This window comes from Mytilus edulis, chromosome 4 (genome assembly GCF_963676685.1).
Source record: "Mytilus edulis chromosome 4, xbMytEdul2.2, whole genome shotgun sequence".
NCBI classification, from domain to species: domain Eukaryota; kingdom Metazoa; phylum Mollusca; class Bivalvia; order Mytilida; family Mytilidae; genus Mytilus; species Mytilus edulis.
Window position 1 is genome coordinate 22,204,962 of NC_092347.1, and position 21,074 is coordinate 22,226,035.

General features: G+C 31.1%; 1 protein-coding gene across 2 annotated transcripts in view; it reads right to left on the reverse strand.

The window, feature by feature from the left end:
* Positions 1-5,457: 5,457 nt before the first annotated feature.
* The window catches only part of LOC139519228 (uncharacterized), a 28,396-nt gene continuing 12,779 nt past the window's right edge, over positions 5,458-21,074 (reverse strand). Inside the window, exons 1-8 of one of the 2 annotated variants that reach the window (XM_071311170.1) lie at positions 12,032-12,196; positions 11,114-11,294; positions 10,018-10,103; positions 8,786-8,860; positions 7,886-7,900; positions 7,520-7,537; positions 6,862-6,873; positions 5,458-5,614 (exon numbers count right to left, since the gene is read on the reverse strand). In XM_071311170.1, coding sequence (XP_071167271.1) covers positions 5,478-5,614; positions 6,862-6,873; positions 7,520-7,537; positions 7,886-7,900; positions 8,786-8,860; positions 10,018-10,103; positions 11,114-11,294; positions 12,032-12,077 — 570 coding nt within the window. In that variant the 5' untranslated portion in view covers positions 12,078-12,196 and the 3' untranslated portion in view covers positions 5,458-5,477. Of the gene's footprint in view, positions 5,615-6,861; positions 6,874-7,519; positions 7,538-7,885; positions 7,901-8,785; positions 8,861-10,017; positions 10,104-11,113; positions 11,295-12,031; positions 12,197-21,074 lie in introns of those variants that run through there. The other variant, XM_071311171.1, reaches the window with a different exon arrangement.

The following is a 21,074-nucleotide window of genomic DNA, read 5'->3' on the forward strand; positions in this document are numbered from 1 at the left end:
TTAACTGCGAGATGTAAACATTTAAATATTTAAAATACCGTATGCCTTGATAGTATAAAAAAATGCGCCAATATGTCAACAAATCGTACAAAAAAGTAAAGCTTGTACACAGGGATTGTTAAAAAAAACATGAGTTGATTGTTTTGTTAATATGATTATTTCTGTGGAATAATGAATGAATATTACTATTTTGTAAGAGTACCAATGTAACGAAGACAAAACTAAATGTAGCGATGGATTACAATGCGTTTCACAAAATGATGCATGTAGTTGTAAAGCGCCCGGATGTAAAGATGGCAGTGGATGTAATGGCTTACCGTGTGAGTATACAAATAAAACTAAGAGGGGAAAAAAGATTAAATAACGAAAGCAACACATATATGGCTGAAAAGAAAATTAGAAAAAAAACATACGTAGATAAAAGATAGTTGACACAAGACAAACACAACGAAATGCGTCTTTATAAACAACAATTTACTTTGAACATTAAGGCATGTGATGATAATGTTTGATTTTAGCCAGATTCTAGATTCTTCAACCACAATTATCTGAGTATGTTATAAACATTAATATAATGTATTTAAAACAAAATGATCACTTCACCACTACTTCATTTTTTATATAAAATAAAGTAGCATAATATATTGATTGTTCATATGTTTTGTTATCTTGTAAATGGTACACTAACACGAAACATGTGTTATTTTCTGTTAATACGTAAAAATAAGAAAAATATTTTAGGGGTCAAGTGTTATTATACGAAAACCATTTAGTAGAATTTTGATTTGAAGGTTTTTCATTCAATGATTAACTTTAGAATTGGATATTAAAACAATATTTCTCTTTTTATAAATCCGTGTGCTCATAGAGATTGTCATATATATATGCCTTCATGGTTTGCAATGAGTAGTGGACGGGGTCCACCGAAGCTTAGTTCAGTTGGTTATCCAGGATATAAGCCATCATATTGCCCTTGACTTCAAACCTAAATATTATATCATAGAATAGCTTGACAGAAAATTATATTACTTAAAACTGTATATAACTTCTTATATCCTAGATAAAGGAATAGTATTGATAAAAAGCGAGCACGTGATAACAGTGTTATTCTGATACACATGACGTGGGTGTTTTATTGTAAATACACGGCCAGTCGGCTTGTTTTCGTGTTTGATTTGCTGTCGATATGTGATTTCGGTGTCATATATACATGATGGGCTTTGCTCATTGTTGATATCTCTACTGTGTTATGTAGTCTCATGTAAAATGTTGTCTCAATTGCTAATATAACTTCTTTTTATGTCGTTTTATTTCAATATACGTTTAGTAGTATTGTCAGGTAGAATTTACCTCAAATTAACATATATTTCAAACTTACAGAACAATAATTTGTTTAGCTTTTATGAACAAGAAACATGACTTAGAGACACTGACTTTTACTCAAATTAATTACTTAAGCAACAACTAAATAAAGGCAACAGTAGTATACCGCTGTTCAAAACTCATAAATCCATGGACAAAAAACAAAATCGGGGTAACAAACTAAAACCGAGGGAAACGCATTAAATATAAGAGGAGAACAACGACATAACACTAAAATATAACACACATAGACAAAATCCTACGAGAATAACAAATATAACATATATATATAACATCAAAACCAAATACATGAATTTGGGATAGACAAGTACCGTGACACGTCTTATCGCAATGTGAATTTACACTCAAAAATAAGAGAAAACAAACAACACAACGTTATAATGTAATACACACAGAAACGGACTATAATATAACAATGGCCATATTCCTGACTTGGTACAGGGCATTAAAACACATATTAAATTATTCGCTCTCGACCACAGGGAAATTACTGAACACGTGTACACCGTGTAAGGTCACAATCACATTGTTAAACTTATAAAATCTGCTATCAATTTAAACGGTTCAGATAAGTATGCATTCCAAAAAGGCTTTTTGTCATTCAGTAAAGTTTGTAGAACATTTTAAGTGTGAAATGTTCCCATAATACAACTATTTACATTTAAAACAGAGGCGAAAATGGACATTTAAACTCATAGTTCGAAAATAAACTGACAACGTCATTACAAAAAAGAAAAGGATCAACAGTACATTGTACAAAACATAGAAAAAATTAAGACTGAACACAACGAACTCCACCAAATCTGGGGAAGATGTCAGGTGCTACGCAAGAGAAAGCGAATCCTGCTCCACATGTGACACACATAATGTGGAACTTAATCATTTCCATTTCCTCGCTAGAAAAGGAGGAGGGAAATAAAGCACACTGATGGTCTTTGATACTATACACAAATAAAAGCGTATCACGGATAAGTATTTCCATTGTATTTGACTTCATATGGTTAAAGACAGGAGTGTCCAGAAAATTAAAAAGAACCAATTTATTGTTTAGATGAATATCGTGGCTATACAACTTCCCCGAAGTAGCAATACTAGTTAACAAAACTTATTTATACTGTCATTCTTTGTTTTGTTGCAACTTTTGCAGTGAAAAGTATAACCTAAAAAAAGAAACAATTTTATATTTTGTTTTAGGTTCTGTAATTATTTTTCAAGAATTCGACTGCATACTATGATTCAACCAACTAGGAATTGATAGAACATCTGCATAACATCTAACATCAATATTTCAACTCGGTTTTGTTAAATTTGCAAATATATAATGACCTTCTTACAGAATAAAAAACCGTTGTCATCTTATTTATTAATTGTTTACACTTTCCTTTACTTTGAGCGCATTCGAAGTTTAGAATCATTTTCCTCCAAATTACGATGATAGTGCCACTTTTGCTTTGTCGTGTTTGAAGCCAAAAGTATAAGCAGTTAAATGAATTGAATAAAGTTTCTTTAGCCTAAGGGTTTAATGTGACCATTGTTTCGCATTTGACCGCATACTAGTTTGATGGTATAATATATCAAGAAACAAATATTTATAGAAATAGTTAATAAAATGAATATGGCCTTTCAACTGATCTGATTGAAATCTGCTAATGGATTAAACATGCATCTGATATACCCAAATCAGACGTCTTAAACCTTTCTAAAAACTAGAATTGCAATGTTATTGTACTGGACGATACAATCAAGAATTGTAATGAACAATGATATGGTATTGAACGATCTTATCTTGAAATACCATCAGAAGTGGTATGGTACTGAACAATGTTATCTGGTATTACCATGAGAAGTGGTTTTGTACTGTACAATGCTATATGGTATTACCATGACAAGTGATATTGTACTGGACATTAAATATTGTTATCTGGTATTACCATGAGAAGTGGTTTTGTACTGTACAATGTTATATTGTGTTACCATGACAAGTGATATTGTACTGGACATTAAATATTGTTATCTTGTATAACCATGAGAAGTGGTATTGTACTGTACAATGTTATCTGGTATTACAATGAGAAGTGGTATGGTACTCGACAATTAAATCTTCAATTCAGGGTTCGAATATACTGGAGACCAGTAGAATTTGCGTCGGACCAGTAGTCAATTGAAATGAACATTTATATGGTATAGAAAACATGGTAGAGTACTGGACGATACAATTTACCATCCCCGATAGTTTCGCGCATTCTTCTGCTAAAAAGAGACATATTTGTTTTACATTGGTGGACACTTCTATGATGGTTACTTCTGTGTATTTCTTATCTAAACTACATTGCAACACTGCACATATCGTTTCCTCTAGGCATCTAGAACATTTTCTAATATTAATATCATTTTTTCAGATAGTTTCTGGACTACAGTTGAAAAAAATAATTTCAATTGTTATTAAACCATACATGTATGTAAATACTATATATAATTATTTTTGTGATGTAAAAAACTATTTGAATTGCCTACCTCCATAACAAATATATTGTCCACGAAGATAAAGCCTCAAACAACACCGTTTTAGTATGTAAATCTCATTACATAAACTACTTGATAAATAAATTAGGTATTGACAATTCACTTGGAAACTCAACATATATCCTTACGACACTTAATGAAGAGGAAATCCTTGATAATCATAGGGCTGTTCTATGTTCCTTTGAATTTCAACCAAAGATATAGAACTAGACCTTCCATCACTATATTGGATACTTAAGCTACATACGTGTTCTTACAAACAACAGTATATGGCTGGGTCTTCGAAGCTCCACAAAAGCTCTTTCTTAATTATTAACATCTATTTTAAGCAGCAATCACAGCCGGGCATCAAACATATTGTGAATCTGCCTTTTCTAGAGGTGGCGAGAATCAGATGTGGATACTAAAAAATTCAAAAGATCATATAGAGTACATACAATCTAAGACTCTTTATTTTCCAATTTAAACATTTGACTTTTCTTTTTACACAATTATGCCACATTCCAAAATAAAAGTCAAATTGAAAGAGTTAGTAATGCTTTGTTTCATATCGCTCTCAAGTTATCGACGTCGTCAGTGAATACTTTGAATGCTTTTATTAGTTGTGTGTTGATGTGTATGTAATATTGGGAATTATGTGTAAGTGGTTAAACAATAAAGATCTATGTTATATCAATCATGAATTTCGTGAAAAAGGGTAAGAACCTGGTACACTCAATAGAAGATAGATATTGTTTGATACCGTTTGTTAATCTCAGATTGTTGCTTTTTGTTTTTGTGTTGTTGTATACTTAAACTCTCCGTTTACTCAAATTATGTGTAATGTATTTTGTAATGAATGATAAACAGTTGATTGATGGCAACTTAATATCAAACGGCAAATTTAATATGCATATTCCTTACGAGAGCATAATAATGCATGTTAAATAAATATGTTTTACATCAGATACTATAACTGAATTATCTGCCATTGCTGTGATTTTCTTTAAGTTCATAAACGATTGCTATTTCATAAGTGAGCAAAAACTATCAAATTTGTGATGAACACGGAAAAGATGTGCAAAGTGTATTGTCTTTTTTGACTCGGTATTCAATCATCTTAATTCATCGACCAAAGTGAAAATTTAGTGCAAAAATTGGAATACTTGATTTCCGTTATAGTTCACTAGATGCATCCATTATATAGCATTACTTCCATGTTATGTTTACAATGCTATCCAATCCGAGTTTACCGAGTTTATCACGTTAACATTTTAACATTTGAAATTACTTTACCTTATAATTCTGCTGTGCACGTGATGAAGATCATAAAACAAAACGGTTAGCGTATAGCGGTCATTATTTCTAACCGACCTTAAACGAAATAGAGAATGTTTAGCAAACACATTGTTTATTTTTTTTTTCTCTCCAACTGTTTTTGATTTGGTTAGTAGTCAGATTTTAAGAAATCAGGCCGATGTAGGTGACTTTCTTCTGCAATGTGACACCAATAGCTCGCTACGGCAATGCACATTAGCCATTAAAGATCTGAAGAATCATAACAATGTAAAATTAGCTATGAATCTTTTTATTTATGCATAATATTGATTGCGTTGGATTTGACAGCCTCTACAGCATAAATCTTCATCCTTTGGTTCACATCCATTGCAGGGAACATCAGTATACGGATTTGTGATATGACAATCCTTTGGGACATTACAACCTATAGCTGTTATAAAAATTGAAATAAATGTATATCAAGAACATAATAAGACAGCACTACAAACATACACAAAAAAAAACAAAAAACGTGTTAAAACATCTAACCTGGCGCAATTGGAACATTAAGGTAGCCATATCCTGCTATTACAACATGCAGTACCTTACCACATAAAGAAGAATAACAAACAAATAAATATACAAAGTGTCTTGGGCTGATTAAGGGTCGAAGATAAGGGGACGCATGTGTCAAGTTGCTTCTTATTACAGAACTGATCAGCGAGTTGTTATTTGAAGGATTTTAAGCAGCTAATATATGTTTCTCGATCATATCCTGATTTTCACATAATTATGTAACAATGCATGCACTATCTTATCACATCGGGTGCTGACATGAGTATGTTATATATATATGTTAGACTTTTGATGTAAATATAGAAAATTATGTGTTTTATCACAATTACGGTTGTCTCAAAAACACCATCTTTGTGTTTGATTTGAAAAAAAAACTTTGCCAAATAAGGGCAGAAAACTAAGATGAAGTTATTTTCATAATAGAAAGTGTTGTGAATTTACCTATTTTAAAATGTAGCAAAAAAATAAATGTTGGGTGATCCCATTTTTTCTTTTTCTTATTTGAAAGCATTTTATAAGAGCTATGTTCGCAAGTTTTATCTTTAAATTCTATCATGTAGTTTTCTATTTATCACACAAACTTGATTTTTCATGCTTAATCTATACAAAATCTGACAATATTGCTCAACCTGTAGCGTGAAAAATAGTTCTGTGACCCATACTTTTCATTACATTTCTGAAAAAAAGCATGATAAAAACTTCATTTTGACAAATTATTATAAAATTATATCAATTTTAATTCAGACGCCCCAGCCACTTCAACACTGATCAAAAGTTAAATCGATAGTAGTTTACCGATGATTTCTTTTTGTAAATCGATAATCAACTGCAAGGTAACAAACACACACAGAGGGAATAGTACGAACACAAAAAATAGCGAGACCAGAATCACCGAGTTATTTTAGTTACAAGGAGATGTTGTTTGATTGCTGATGAGACACATATCGACAAGAGTTAATAGGTCATGCATGCACCTATGTACGTAAAAATGCCACAGTCACACAAACACAACATGCAAAAGTTAGCTAATGTGTATGTTGATTCTGTATTCTGAAAAAACAGAACTTAAAATATTTGTTTTTAAATTGTAAGTTGTCATAGTATTAACTTGAAGTTACTTACGTGGCACTTTTACTGCAAACAAATCAGACAAAATGTTACTATTAATTACAATCTATATAATAGTTATCTTTTCGACAAGTATTCATTTAATGATACGATTTTGATAAATTGTTTACCACCTTCTTCTTTACTACGCTGTGTAAATATCTATCCAATGTATAAACCGAGAAATGTGATACAAACATTACAGTAATTATGTAATAATTGTTCAAAAACAAACGGCGGTTAATTAAAATTCTATTTAAATATATGTGTTCGACTTCAATTTGTCTGGTGGATAACGCTTCAGTTTTATCATAACTATATAGCTACCGATCATTCAGGACTCACATCAGTGTAGTTAAAAAGAAGAAGAAGAAAAAACGGCGGTTCGCAATAGTAGAACAGACACTTATGACTTCCGTAAAGAACATGAGTTCCCTTTCGGTTGTTGTTGTGTTCATGTTGCTACTGTTCTTTTATTGTTATGATATGTATGATTTTTGCTGTTTGTCTTTACTTCATTTTTTGTTTTGGTCATGCTATTGTCTGCTTGAATGTGAATTAATTGTTTCCCTATTTATCTTCTCCCAGGTTTGTTCACTGGGTTATAACAAAATAAAATGAACTTCTTTCCTATATTAACTTTATTTCAATACAGTAATACATTATGCCATACCTCTTAGTGCTCTGTGTCCTACAATAATGTAATGAACATCACGGTTATACACAAATAATTTATAATAAGTAATAAGTAGGATTATATAAACAGATTCTATAAAAATATTCTAGTCATTGTATAATAATTAATAAAAAAAAAGTTAAAGTTAAATCTAATGATTTGGAACATTTATGTGTTTGATTTAAGATCGTTGCATTGGCATTTTTTGTATTTTATCTATTTCTGTTCGTGTGAATGAATTACGCATATATAAATTAAATTGAGACCAAAGATATGTTGTTTTACATTTGAAGAAAATACCATCCGATTTGAAGTTAAAAGCAACTTATATTACAAGAAACTGTAGGGCATTTCGTTACTCACTTGAAAAGCCTTGTGCTGAAAAAAAGAAATGTCAGATTATACAATATGTTTTTGATTAACCTTTATAACATAACGACACACTTAACAATTGATGACGCTGGCGTCTACCGACTAATATATTTGCAAATTCTGACGCTGACGCAAGAACTACACATCATAGTCTCGTTTTTACAACAAGTGCTGACGGCTTGAAACAACATTTTACAATGCGGTGACCTATAATAAATTACATCATTTAGAGTGTTCTGTTTCAATTTATATTCTCTTGCTTCTAAGTCATTGACATTGAAAGCTTTAATCGGAACAGGAAATTATAAACATTTGCAGAAAAAAAATAACAGTTGTTTGCAGGAGTGCTGACTGGTACAACGAACAGAGGTTTAGAGTCATAAATGTATCCTGGTTGCTGTTGGTTTTTTATTTCTTATTTTTTTACTCGTCCATCGTGTAGAAGGTTGTCAACATGGCTCAACTAATATTTTCACCACAAGACTGACCAAAAGACAAGTGTTATGTTTTTCTATTCCAACAAGTACATATTATAACTGAAACCTGGACAACTTCCTACAAAAAATCCTTACCTTCTTTCAAACACCAGCGCTCAATATTATTATTTACTGTATACACTCTCCTAAACCATTCTGGGTGTTATATTTACCAGCTATGTTTGGTTTTCTCTTTTAAATTTATCACAATATAAAGGTGTGGTATGATTGCGAATGAGACAACTCTTCGAAAGGGACCAAATGACAGAGCAATTAGCAACTTTAGGTCACCGTACGACCTACAACAGTGACCATTGTCCACACATCGCTTTATGAAAGGAAAACATTATATATGTAATTTGTATCTATCAACTTTTTTTCAAAAAATTAGCAGTCTGGAGCACCATACACTTACCTGCAAATATAGCTACTGACCAGCGATCTGGAGCACCACATACTTCACATAATGTAGGGGTCTTGTAATAAGTTCCTGAAGTATAGATACAAAAATAATGGATGTCTTTTTTCTTTCCAAAGTATTGAAAAAGAAAAAATAAATCAGTTTTTTTCGACTACTATTTTATTGTCTAGCTCTTTAGGCATACTAATAATTAAACCATGTACATGCAAATGATACTTACAACAAAAACCAATGATAGAAAGACATTTTGTACTGACTTCCATCACATTGTTAAAATCTATCTATCTATCTATCTATCTATCTATCTATCTATCTATCTATCTATCTATCTATCTATCTATCTATCTATCTATCTATCTATCTATCTATCTATCTATCTATCTATCTATCTATCTATCTATCTATCTATCTATCTATCTATCTATCTATCTATCTATCTATCTATCTATCTATCTATCTATCTATCTATCTATCTATCTATCTATCTAATCTATCTTACTTAATGTATGGTATTGAAATATTACAGAGGTGTATTTGTTCATTCGTTTCTTTATCACATTCAATTTATGTGGAAAACAACTCTGTCGTTTTAAGTTGAAAGTTCAATACTATATGTATACCGTTGTACACAATCAATGGTTGTTTACGTGTCAAATTGAATTTCAGACAATATATTTTAAATGCTGAAATGACAATTTGTTAAACCGTCAATCTAACCCTTTCTATGTGATTAATAAGTTCTTATTGTTTAAATGCTTGTTTGTAATGTTTGAAACAACCTTGACGATAATAAGTTATTTCGTTAGACACCAATTCTGTTGTATAGGTATATACTTTTTATATACTTTTGTATGTTATTTCGAAGTCAGTTAAGGTTTTATGTCTGTTAATGTCCGAACCTTGCAAATTAAGTTTAAAGTATTGATAATACTAAGGATTTTCTTATCCAAGTCAGATATAACCTTAGCCGTATTTGGCATAATATTTTGGAATTTTAGGTCATAAATGCTCCTCAACTCTGTATTTGATTGACTTTCTAACATTTTTGATCTGAGCCTCACTGGTGAGTCTTACATAGACAAAACGCGCATCTCGAGTATTAAATTATAAGCCTGGTATCTTTGATAACTAATTTGATTTATCAAAGACGGAAGATCTACCATTTCCGGTCTAAGATTCCGGAGTACTTATATTGTATTAATAATTGTAGGTAACAAAATACTTACTAAAGGGTTTTGTATAGGTAACACTCATTGTGCCTGATGGATCAAATGCCATATTTTTCACACATCTAAACTTATTTCCTTGGAAACTAAAAACAGACAAAAGCAAAAAAAAAAAAAAAAAAAAAAGAATTAAATATAAGGGAATCACTTGACTTTCAACGAGATTAGACAGGAAGTTATAGGTGTACTGCTTGGTATGCCACAACAATCATGCCAATCTATACTACGTCTGTCATTCACATTTTAAAGCTGAATCAGAAGAAAAGTTGAATTTCCTCGAATTAGAATGTAAAACGGACATTTATTTCATATCACAATCAAATCAATAAACCATTATCATATAACCGACTTTTGACTCCGGTGTTTACAATTTTACGACAAGTAACATACTCTATGGAAGTGAAATCTAATATATTATCTGTGCAATTTTGGGGGAAAGTTTACAGGTTTCCAATGATTTAGTCATGTTCAGAACGCATTAAACAGTTGACTTTCTCTTGAAATTGTATCCGTTAAAATCTTGAATTTACTTATTTAAGTTGCTCTTGCTTGTCAGAGTACCATGAAGTCCTACAAAATAGTAGGTAATCTGTTGAAAAAAATAAATTCCGGAGTCAAAAATCGGTAATTTAAAAATGGACTATTCATTCGTGAACTTATTCGTATGATTCTTCAGGGAGCTAGTGCTTCAGTTCTCGAATATTGCAATGTTACATCCTGATTGTTAATTTGAAGTCAAACCAATTATCTTACTTCAGAGATAAACAGGAATAACATCAAGTTTAAATTGAAAATACAATAACTACAATGCCATTGTAAGATATAACAGATCTCGGATGATAAGGTAAGTGATAATATGACAGGAAACAATACCGGTATATGTTAAAATTAATTGTAATACCACATTCTTGTAAATGAAAGCTGTAAACACATCGGCTTTAAAATGATAATAACTGACGAAAAAAAAAAACCTTTTTCTTTTTCTTTGCCAATATTATTTCCAATAGTTTCAGGAAATGTAAATGTTTTAAGTTGAGGTATCACATTTTGCATTTTCTTTAGTATAGCCTTTCTAATAATGGTAATTATAAATTACCGTTGAACTCTAAACGGTCCATTCTGTTCGAAACACTCCCTCGTTTCGCCCCTTTCAGGTGTGAATACCAAAGAAGGATGTTTGCAGTTGAACTGAGAAATTCTATTCTTTCCAGGATTGTTAACTTTGTAATATATACCGACCTCTAGTCTGTTACAAGGGAAGAAACACAGACTTTCAACTACAAAAAAAATATAAGAATGTAACTTTTTTTAAATTTCATAAATAAAAGTATCTTAATCATTATCTTTGTAACTAAGTACAATTACATGATCTATAGGATATTTCAAAGTGAGAAAATGTAAATTATGAAGAAAGCAAGTTATTTAGTAAAACTTTATTTAGATTTGACATATTTCCTATGGAAATATTATGAGACGAACACACATAACCTTTACACTTTAAATAGTCGCCAATATTTCTCGAGACAATATGCAACGGGGACCTAGATCTTAATGGTAATTCTTATTTGTCATTGTTCCTATTGAGCTGCTTTGCAATTCTGTTATAAGTATTACTTTTGTTGTTAATTTTTTTCTTGCTTTGAACGGTGCTCCCAATTTAAAGGCAGTGAAATTGTGTATAATTAATACACGATTTGCCTCCCTTGATTAATAGCTTGCCGCTTTGCTTTTAGAGTTTAGTATATTCCGATTATTGTTTAACCATCACAACAAATTTTGCTGCATTCAAATATGAAATATTACATAATAAAAAAAAAAACGAAAAAGAAACGTAAAACCAACTACAAATTTTGATGCATTCAAATATGAAATATCACATAATAAAAAGAAACGAAAAAGAAACGTAAAAATAAAATAACAATCTTTTGAAACAGGTAGACTTATGTTTGATATTCTGTTACATTTAACGATGTTTAAAATCTAAATTAAAAAATGAACATATAAATGGCCTTACCTGCTAATACGAATTTCATGGCAAACATTAAAACGTTCATCAACATGCTGATAAAATAAACTTATGAGTTCCTTTTGGTTGTAGAATGAAAAACTGATGTTAGGATAATATGATCTAATGTGATAAATGTGCAGTAATTCAGGATGACTCTCATTTAGATTTACATGATAAAAACTAGAATCTGTCGTTTTGAACATCCATATTAAAAATTGTTTTACAGTCGTTCACAAATGATTGATATAGAAATTTAGATAAATTGTAAGGAAAACGAAATTTTTTAATTAATGTCATTGTCGTCATCAAACAACTGAAAAAGTTTGATTCATGAGGTAATTTTTTTATTCTTCAACTTTATTGAAATTTCGTGTACTAATATTGAAATGTGAATTCTTTTAGTCTTTAACGGGGCTGATGTTTAATTTTGGTGAAAGGTTCTTAATTGTAAAGGTTGCTATCTCTGGAACATTTTTCGGATTCTATCAAGATTTTTGTATGTATATTTTTAGGAATGAAATTGATCGGGTAAGATTTACGGAATAACACATTGACACTGTTGTTTATTGTTTATATTATTAGAAAGAGGAGTAAAAGTCTGATTAAATTATCTACAGAGTTTTTTTTCTCTTATTGTTGTCATGGATCAAAGATAGAATTAATGGTAAACACAGAATAACATTTAGACAGCTTGCCATTATCGCATTCATAAGTAAAAAAACGTAATAATGAAAACAAAGTTTTAATATCGAGGAAATATATGATATCTCTGTTGACAAACCGAAACCACAAACAAAAAACAATCACGAAAATGTGTAACATTCCATTAAAGAGTATCAAAAGTTTAATTATGTACAATGAAGGATAGAAACATTATAAATGAAAATGTATTTAGCCTGTTATTCACTGGTTGTCGTCTGTTGATGTGTTACATATTTTTTATACATAAATTATGCCATTAGTTTTCTCGTGTGAATGTGTCATTTCGGTGCCTTTTATGGCTGACTATGCGGTATGGGCTTTTCTCATTGTTGAAGACCGTACGGTGAGATATAGTACGCACATTTTTTTCATTGTGTTTCGACCATTTAACACTCCAATAAAACAATAAAAAGATGCATTCCGTTCTTAAAACATGCCAAAAATTATTTTCCCTTTTGTTTTAATCTCCTAACAATGTGACGTTTACATTTATATACAACATTGTTCAGAATGCGAGGTGTAATGAGCAAAAAAAAGCTGCCCAAATAGCAAAAACCCGTAAAAACCTTCACATAACAAAAATATTTAGCAAGAAGAAGTAGTATCCTTTTGGCATGGCTGGGTATCTATACTTCCAATCATTATGTATTGTGCTATGGTAAAACAATTTGTATAGCTGTCTTTCATTTTTGCGAATGTGCTTTCTCTATTACAATAAAAATACAACGAAAATACTTTATTCTCAAAAAACTTATACAATCAAAAGTAAAATAATATAAATACTGAACTTTGAGGAAAATGGCAAAACAAAAAGCTCACACACATCAAACGAAACAAAACAACTGTCATCTTCTTGACTTGGTACATATATTTTCTAATGTAGACAATGGTTGATTAAACTTGGTTTTATGGCTATCTACTTATATAAAATTATATTGACAACGATGTGTGTGAAGACAAAAATAGGGATACAGTAGACAATGATGTGGTATAATCGAGATCGCTATAAAACAAACAAATATGTAACAAAGAAACACAAAAAGGCATATAGACAAAGCACATTATCAAAAAATAAAGACAAAAATACAAATAGTTTACCAAACAGAGAATGTACATGCAAAAATAATACTAGTATACAAATAATACATAAAAAGGTACCGGTAATATAACATAAATAAAGAGTATCGATACGCCATTTTACTTTTCTATTTTTGCGTTGATGTTAATTTAAAACGATTAAGATCATAAAACTATGATGGCTAATGTCTGTTTGTTCTGCTCACACAAATTTTTTTGTAAAAAATATAATTGAATTCTATGCGACTGGTAGCAGTTGCTATTCAGACTTTATAAAACGTCACCAGTGTCTGAGCAGAAATTTGATGAACCATGATTATGTCAAAGAACGTCCCCAGTATTTGGTGTGGTTCGTGTAGGACAGTATTTGTTTTCTATGTGTTTTGTGTACACTGGTTTGTTTATGGATCTTTTTCGTTTAAACCTTGGAATTGCCAGTGTATTTTTTAACTTATGCACTTGAATGTCACTTTCGTATCTTTTAAATTTGTCTATTCAGTCCTTTTTTGTAATATAATTTCACTTGACTCAGAATTTATACATCTATTTTGTTATTGAGGCATGGACATTTTTGTATTTTCGTCTTTCAGTTTTGCTGATATACTTTTTCTAAATGGTATATCTTTATTTCTCTTAGTTGATACATATCTATATACTTATAGCAAGTAAGATTATAACACAAGGAGCCTCGGTAATCAAGTGGTCTAAGAAGTTCTTCTACTGTAAGCACTAACCAGTTAGCACTGAGGTTGCGAGATCGAACCCTGTTCGTGAGGAGGTTGCACAAGATCTTAAGGATAATATACCCTTGTGTTGATTTAATGCTAAACATATGGAAATTTTATAGAAAATCTACAGCATTTATCCTTGTGCCCTCATATTTGGCAATTTCATGACTGATAGATATAAGTGTATTCCATGCAATGCTAGCATTGATTTCCTTAAAACGAGTTTATTAATGTAGCTATTGGTTAAAATTGTTTTTAAATATGAACCAAATCAAGTACACCTTTTAGGGTGCGCTCGACTTTAGTGACTCAGCACGAGGTATTTTGGAATTTACAGGTTGCCTAGAACTTTTTGTAAAAAATAAACACTAGCACATCATAGAAAAGCAAGTGAGTAATCTATGTTTCAAATTTCATAACAAAAATGTCTGTATTAAAGGCTGTGGATTTTCTATAAAAATCTTGATTTATTTGCCACAAAGTACTCTTTTTCTATTCAATACAATGAAACAATAAATAATAATGCTTTGCATCAAGTTTCTCCTTAGTATATGTACAAAATGGCTTATCACTATTATTCATTACATCTGTAGTTTTGATACAATTGAAGTTTGAAAAATTCGTACAAAAATGGCTACAGAAGGGGTCATAAACCTTAATCTTAATTGGCTATGATTGTAAGTTTCAAATCGTAAGTCGGTGTTTTTTTCGGCCACTCCGGCTTCATCCACCAAATAAAAATGGTCGCCAAGAAAAATCTCAAAAGTGATGCTTTAAAGTGGCGTTAAAACACCAACAATCAATCAATCAATTATAACAAAATGTTGACTGCTGTACCCCAATTTGTGACATTTTTACCTATTATGCCTGTATTGTTTACTCATAAATATATTATTGATAAATAGGATTTTTCTATTCGACTGCCTTTCAAAACGGAAAGTTCTAAGTAAAAGTCAAAACCAAAAGCTCAAACACTTCAAACGAATGGATAACAATTGTCATATTGCTGACCTGGTACAGACATTTTCTTATGTTGAAAAGAGGGGATAAATGCCTGATTGTATAGCTAGCTGAACCTCTCATTTGCATGACAGTCGCATAAAATTCCATTATATTGGGATCACAATGTGGGAACAAAACAAGCAGATATAAAAGATAAAAGTGTCAAAAATATGGGTACAGCAGTCAACATTGGATTATATTCTTAATAACTATAAAAATATGCAAATATGTCTACAAAAACAAACCAAAGGGAATATAAAGAAAGCACATGGGTACTTATTGTGCAACCCTACTGGCCGATTTGATTTTGTACTCGTATGAAGTAGAATTCATTCAAAACTTTCTAAAAGACAAAAAGAAAAAGCGTTTTGCGAAATTCTTTAATTTTACTTTCCGATATATTGATGATGTCCTATCGTTGAATAATCCTTATTTCAGCAAATACTTACATCTCATATATCCCAGTAAACTTGAAATTAAGGTACTGCTTCATACCTTGATCTTTTCCTCAATATTGATACAGATTGACGACTTCACACGAAAATATATGATAAACGGGACGATTTCAACTTCCCAATCATCAATTTCCCATTTCTCAGCAGTAATATACCATCTGTCCCTTCGTATGGGGTCTACATAATTCAATTGATACGTTATGCCCGTGTCATATTCACACTTTAAGGACTTCATATACAGGAATGTGCTCCTAACGCAGGAACTGTACAAAAAAAAAGTTACGAGGAGGACAGATTGAAAATGACACTCCGTAAATTTTACGGACACCATAACGAATTGTTTGATCCATACGGTGTGTCTTTGTCCAAACTAACTAAGGACATTTTTACCACGTGTTGATCGTGGTTTGTCATTACGTTGTCTGATCTTTTAATTACCGAACGTGACTTATTCCCGATTGTTGCTGAGTGTGAATTCGCATTGTAATAAGACGTGTCACGGTACTTTTCTATCCGAAATTCTTGTGTTTATTTTTTGATGTTGTGTGTGTTATTCACATCGGATTTTGTCTAATGTCTTAGACGGAACGCGCGTCTGGCGTAATAAATTATAATACTGGTACCTTTGATAACTATTTACACTACTGGGTCGATGCCATTGCTGGTGGACGTTTCGTCCCCGAGGGTATCACCAGCCCAGTAGTCAGCACTTCGGTGTTGACATAAATATCAATTATGTGATCATTTTTATAAATTTTCTGTTACAAAACTTTGATTTTTTTGAAAAACTTAGGATTTTCTTATCCTACGGATAGATTACCTTAGCCGTATTTGGTACAACTTTTTAGAATTTTGGGTCCTCGATGCTCTTCAACTTTGTACTTGTTTGGCTTTACAACTTTTTTGATCTGAGCGTCTCTGATGAGTCTTATGTAGACGAAACGCGCGTATGGCGTAATAAATTATAACCCTGATACTATTATCGTTTGTAGTTGTTAATCTTATTTCTGTTGTATTCGTGTGTTATGGTAAACATAATTAAACATCCAGATCATTTATTAGATTTCAGTTTGGTTCAACTAAATTTATACGATATATTTGGTGTACAGTTTGTACTTGTTTTGGCTTTCGATCTTTTTTCATCAGAGCGTCACTAGTGTGGACGAAACGCCCATATGGCGTATTAAATTTTAAACTTGGTACCTTTTGTAAGCTATTATTCGTATAGTTTATCTGTACTATATGTTTTCCTATTTATTTGTATTGTAGTCCTATCATGTAATGTTGTCATTTTAATGTTAAATTTAACATTGCCATAAAAGTAGGAGGTTTGGAATGCCGCAAGACCAGGTACATCTCAACATTTTGTGTCGTAGTTCTCCTCTTACATTTGATGTGTTCCCTTAGTTTTAGTTTGTAACCCGGATTTTTTTTCTCAATCGATTTATGAATTTCGAACAGTTTAAAACTACTGTTGCCTTTATTTATTTAACATCGGATATTTCGAAAAACTTTTTGTAAGCTTCAGAATATATAAAAGGTTGACAAAAAGAAAATGTGCAGGAGCATAAATTTGACCCTAACCTTAAAGTTATTGCAACAGAAGATTTTAAAGTTTTAATCTTTAGCATTATACCCCATATGTACAGAAAAAAGTCCCATAAAATATTACTTGAGGAAAACTAAATATCACGATTTTAAATTCCTATGGAGATTTGCATTGAAAAAGGGAAACAACTCTGAAAAAAAGACAGAAATATCAATAAAAATTAATACAAAATTATAACTTTATCGCTTCTATTCAACAGAATGAATTGATTCTTGATATTTAAGCCGTCTTTAGAGTATAACAAACATCTCTAAAGGTGTTTTCATATCTTTTATCGAGCTACAATCTAGATTTAGTAATTCATTAGTTGACCATGTATTGAATTTTTCAAAATGTCAAGGTAAAGAATCTCAAATTTAATAAAACATAATTAAGCATATATTCTTCTTTTTGTGGTTTAAAGTTTCTTTCAAAGAGGTAGATGCAGAACAAATATATTATACAGATATAAGCAATACCAAATTGTCACATTATCGTTTCAAAATAGTCACAAAGCCACAAATTTGCAATCTCTCCAATGAAAAATGCCCTTTTTTTAAATATGCCAATAAAACTTTTGTTTTGTACATTTCATGAGCAGAAGACGCTATAATATAGTCAATATGAACTTATAGCCCCGTCAAAGTATCATACTTTACATAAATTTTAAGAAAATCAAGAAAAAAAAGACAAAAATAGACTCATTTTCTCCCCTTCCAATGTTAATTTCCATAGGAAATTGAAAATGCCGATTTCGAGTTTTCTTCAAGTTGGATTTTATGGGACTTTTTTCTGTGTATATTTAGGGTTTAATGCTATAGATTTTCTGTTGCAATTAGTTTAAGGTTAAAACTTAGTTTGACTGGACTAAACATATTTCCAAATAATAGTAGCGATATGGTGTATTCTTTATCAGCATTAATTGGAAATGTAATACTTAATTTCGTTTAATATTTACAATTCTGAGAATTAATATATTTATTGTTAATTATTTGTTAAACTTTTCACAAACCTTTGTCACTTACTGTGATACGAACTTCGTTATCTCACTGTGATACATTTTTAAATTTTTTTCTCGTTAAATGTTTTTTTTGAATTTTTGTTGAAAATATCAAACATAATTTGGTATATGCTATCTTTTTTCTCTTGCTTGAAAATATGTGATAAATAGATTATTACGTGTCATTTTCAATATGGTCCGTGCAATCAGCCCCAGACCCATATCAAGCCCTCGGGCTAAAGCATCTGGCTTGATATGGGAGTCTAGGGTTGATACCAGGGCCAATATGGAAAATGCTGTGTGATAATCTATAATTATCTTTCATTGCAAGAAATAGATAACAGGTCAGAACAATAAGTGAAAGAATGTTTAATCAATATCTCATTACATCAGATACTTGTAGTAAGGTATTTGCTTTAATTGTATTCATTTCCAGAATTTCTCCGCCCCTAACTGCTTCTTGATAAAAGAGAAGCAAAAATTACTAAAGGGATAGTTAAACACAGAATCAAAACATAAAACAAACAACACCATGGCAAAAAAAGACAGATGACAGTAACAAAAGATTAAGACAAAATGACAAAGGACTACCATCAGTACTTCAGAGGTGTAAGCATATTCTGTTCCACAAGTGGCACCAATCGTGTTGTTATTTTAAGTACAAACACGGGGATAAGACTATTTCGGTAGTTCATATTTGAGGAGAAGAGGACAGAAAATTCGTTATGACAATTTATGAACACATTTGTCGTAATAAGTAAAATATTGTTACAGAAGGATGAATATGAACAAAAAGTAATTCATTTAAAAAAAATGGTTGAACATGACAGTACAATAGCTTTTTCTGATTGAGTGTTCAACGATCAAAGGTAAGGGTCAAAGAGGAAACATGATTTTTTTTTATAATGGATCTTTATGCATTAAATTGCTATATGTTGTAAGGCGCCTAGGGTAGTTTTCATATCATATAATGCGCTGTAAGATAAAAATGGATAATAATAGTTACATTAAAACCATCACATATATGATCTGATCAGAGTAAAACGAGTCATTAATTTGTATGTCTCTAAATAGTTTTTCCTTTATAAACATGATCATACGTTACTTTGTAGATACGTCAAAGATTTGAATAAGATAATCCGAAATTGCAAGATTATTGCAGCTAAATTTCCAATCCGATCAAAATCGTAAAAGAAAATTATTCAGCAAAATAAACATATACTAATTTCGGCAACTGTTTTGAATTTTCTTAGTTTTTTCAGATATCTTATTGAAATAGGCGACACAGTCCTACAGTATGATATCAATAGCTCACATTGGCAATTCACATAAATAAAGGCAACAGTAGTATACCGCTGTTCAAAACTCATAAATCTATGGACAAAAAACAAACTCGGGGTAACAAACTAAAACTGAGGGAAACGCATTAAATATTAAAGGAGAACAACGACACAACATTAAATGTAACACACATAGCAACGGACTAAGCATGGGACAACATCCGATAAGAATACCCAATATAACATCAAAACCAATTACATGAATTTGGGATAGAAAAGTACCTTGACACGTCTCATAGTAATGTGAATTCACACTCAAAAATAGGAGAAAACAAACGACACAACGGAAACACAACGTAAAAATGTTACACACACAGAAACGAACTAAGATATAACAATGGCCATTTTCCTGACTTGGTACAGGACATTTTTAAAGAAAAAAATGGTGGGTTGAACCTGGTTTTGTGGCATGCCAAACCTCGCACTTTGATTGCACCGTTAAATACAACATTAAAATTTCAACTTAATAATACAGGACTACAATACAAATAAATAGCAGAAAGTATTAGGCATAGAAACACATGAATAATAGATAACAAAAGGCATCAGGTTTAAAATTCATTACGTCAAAAACGCGCCTCGTCCAAACAAGACTTACCAGTGACGCCCAGATATAAAAGTTCGAAAGTCAAAAAAGGGGGACAAAGTTGTACAGCTCTGAGGATCAAAAGTTGAAAAAGGTTGTGCCAAATACGGCAAGGGTTTTTTTGCTTGTGATAAGAAAATCCTTATTATATAGAACAATTTATGCTATTGCAAACAGTAAATTTTATCAAATGAATATAAAAGATTTACATGATCAAACTGACGTTAACTAATTACAGAAAACAAAACCATAATACATAATGCATTGAAGACCAACACAGAAAATAGACACACCCGACTCAGTGACATACCAGGCCTGAACCCCAAAAGTCATAACCATGACGTCACATATGAAGTGTTGAAAAGGTACAATATTACGCCATGCAGACATTTGAATTTCTGAAACAGCACAAATATGACGTCATATTTGAAAAATTATTTCTAAAAAATAAGATAGAAATAGGATTGAATTAAGATTATAATAGAACTAAATACTGATATTACATTTAAACACAATGCATATTGCAACACTCGGTCAAGGTATGTAGAACATTATAACAACAGATACATAG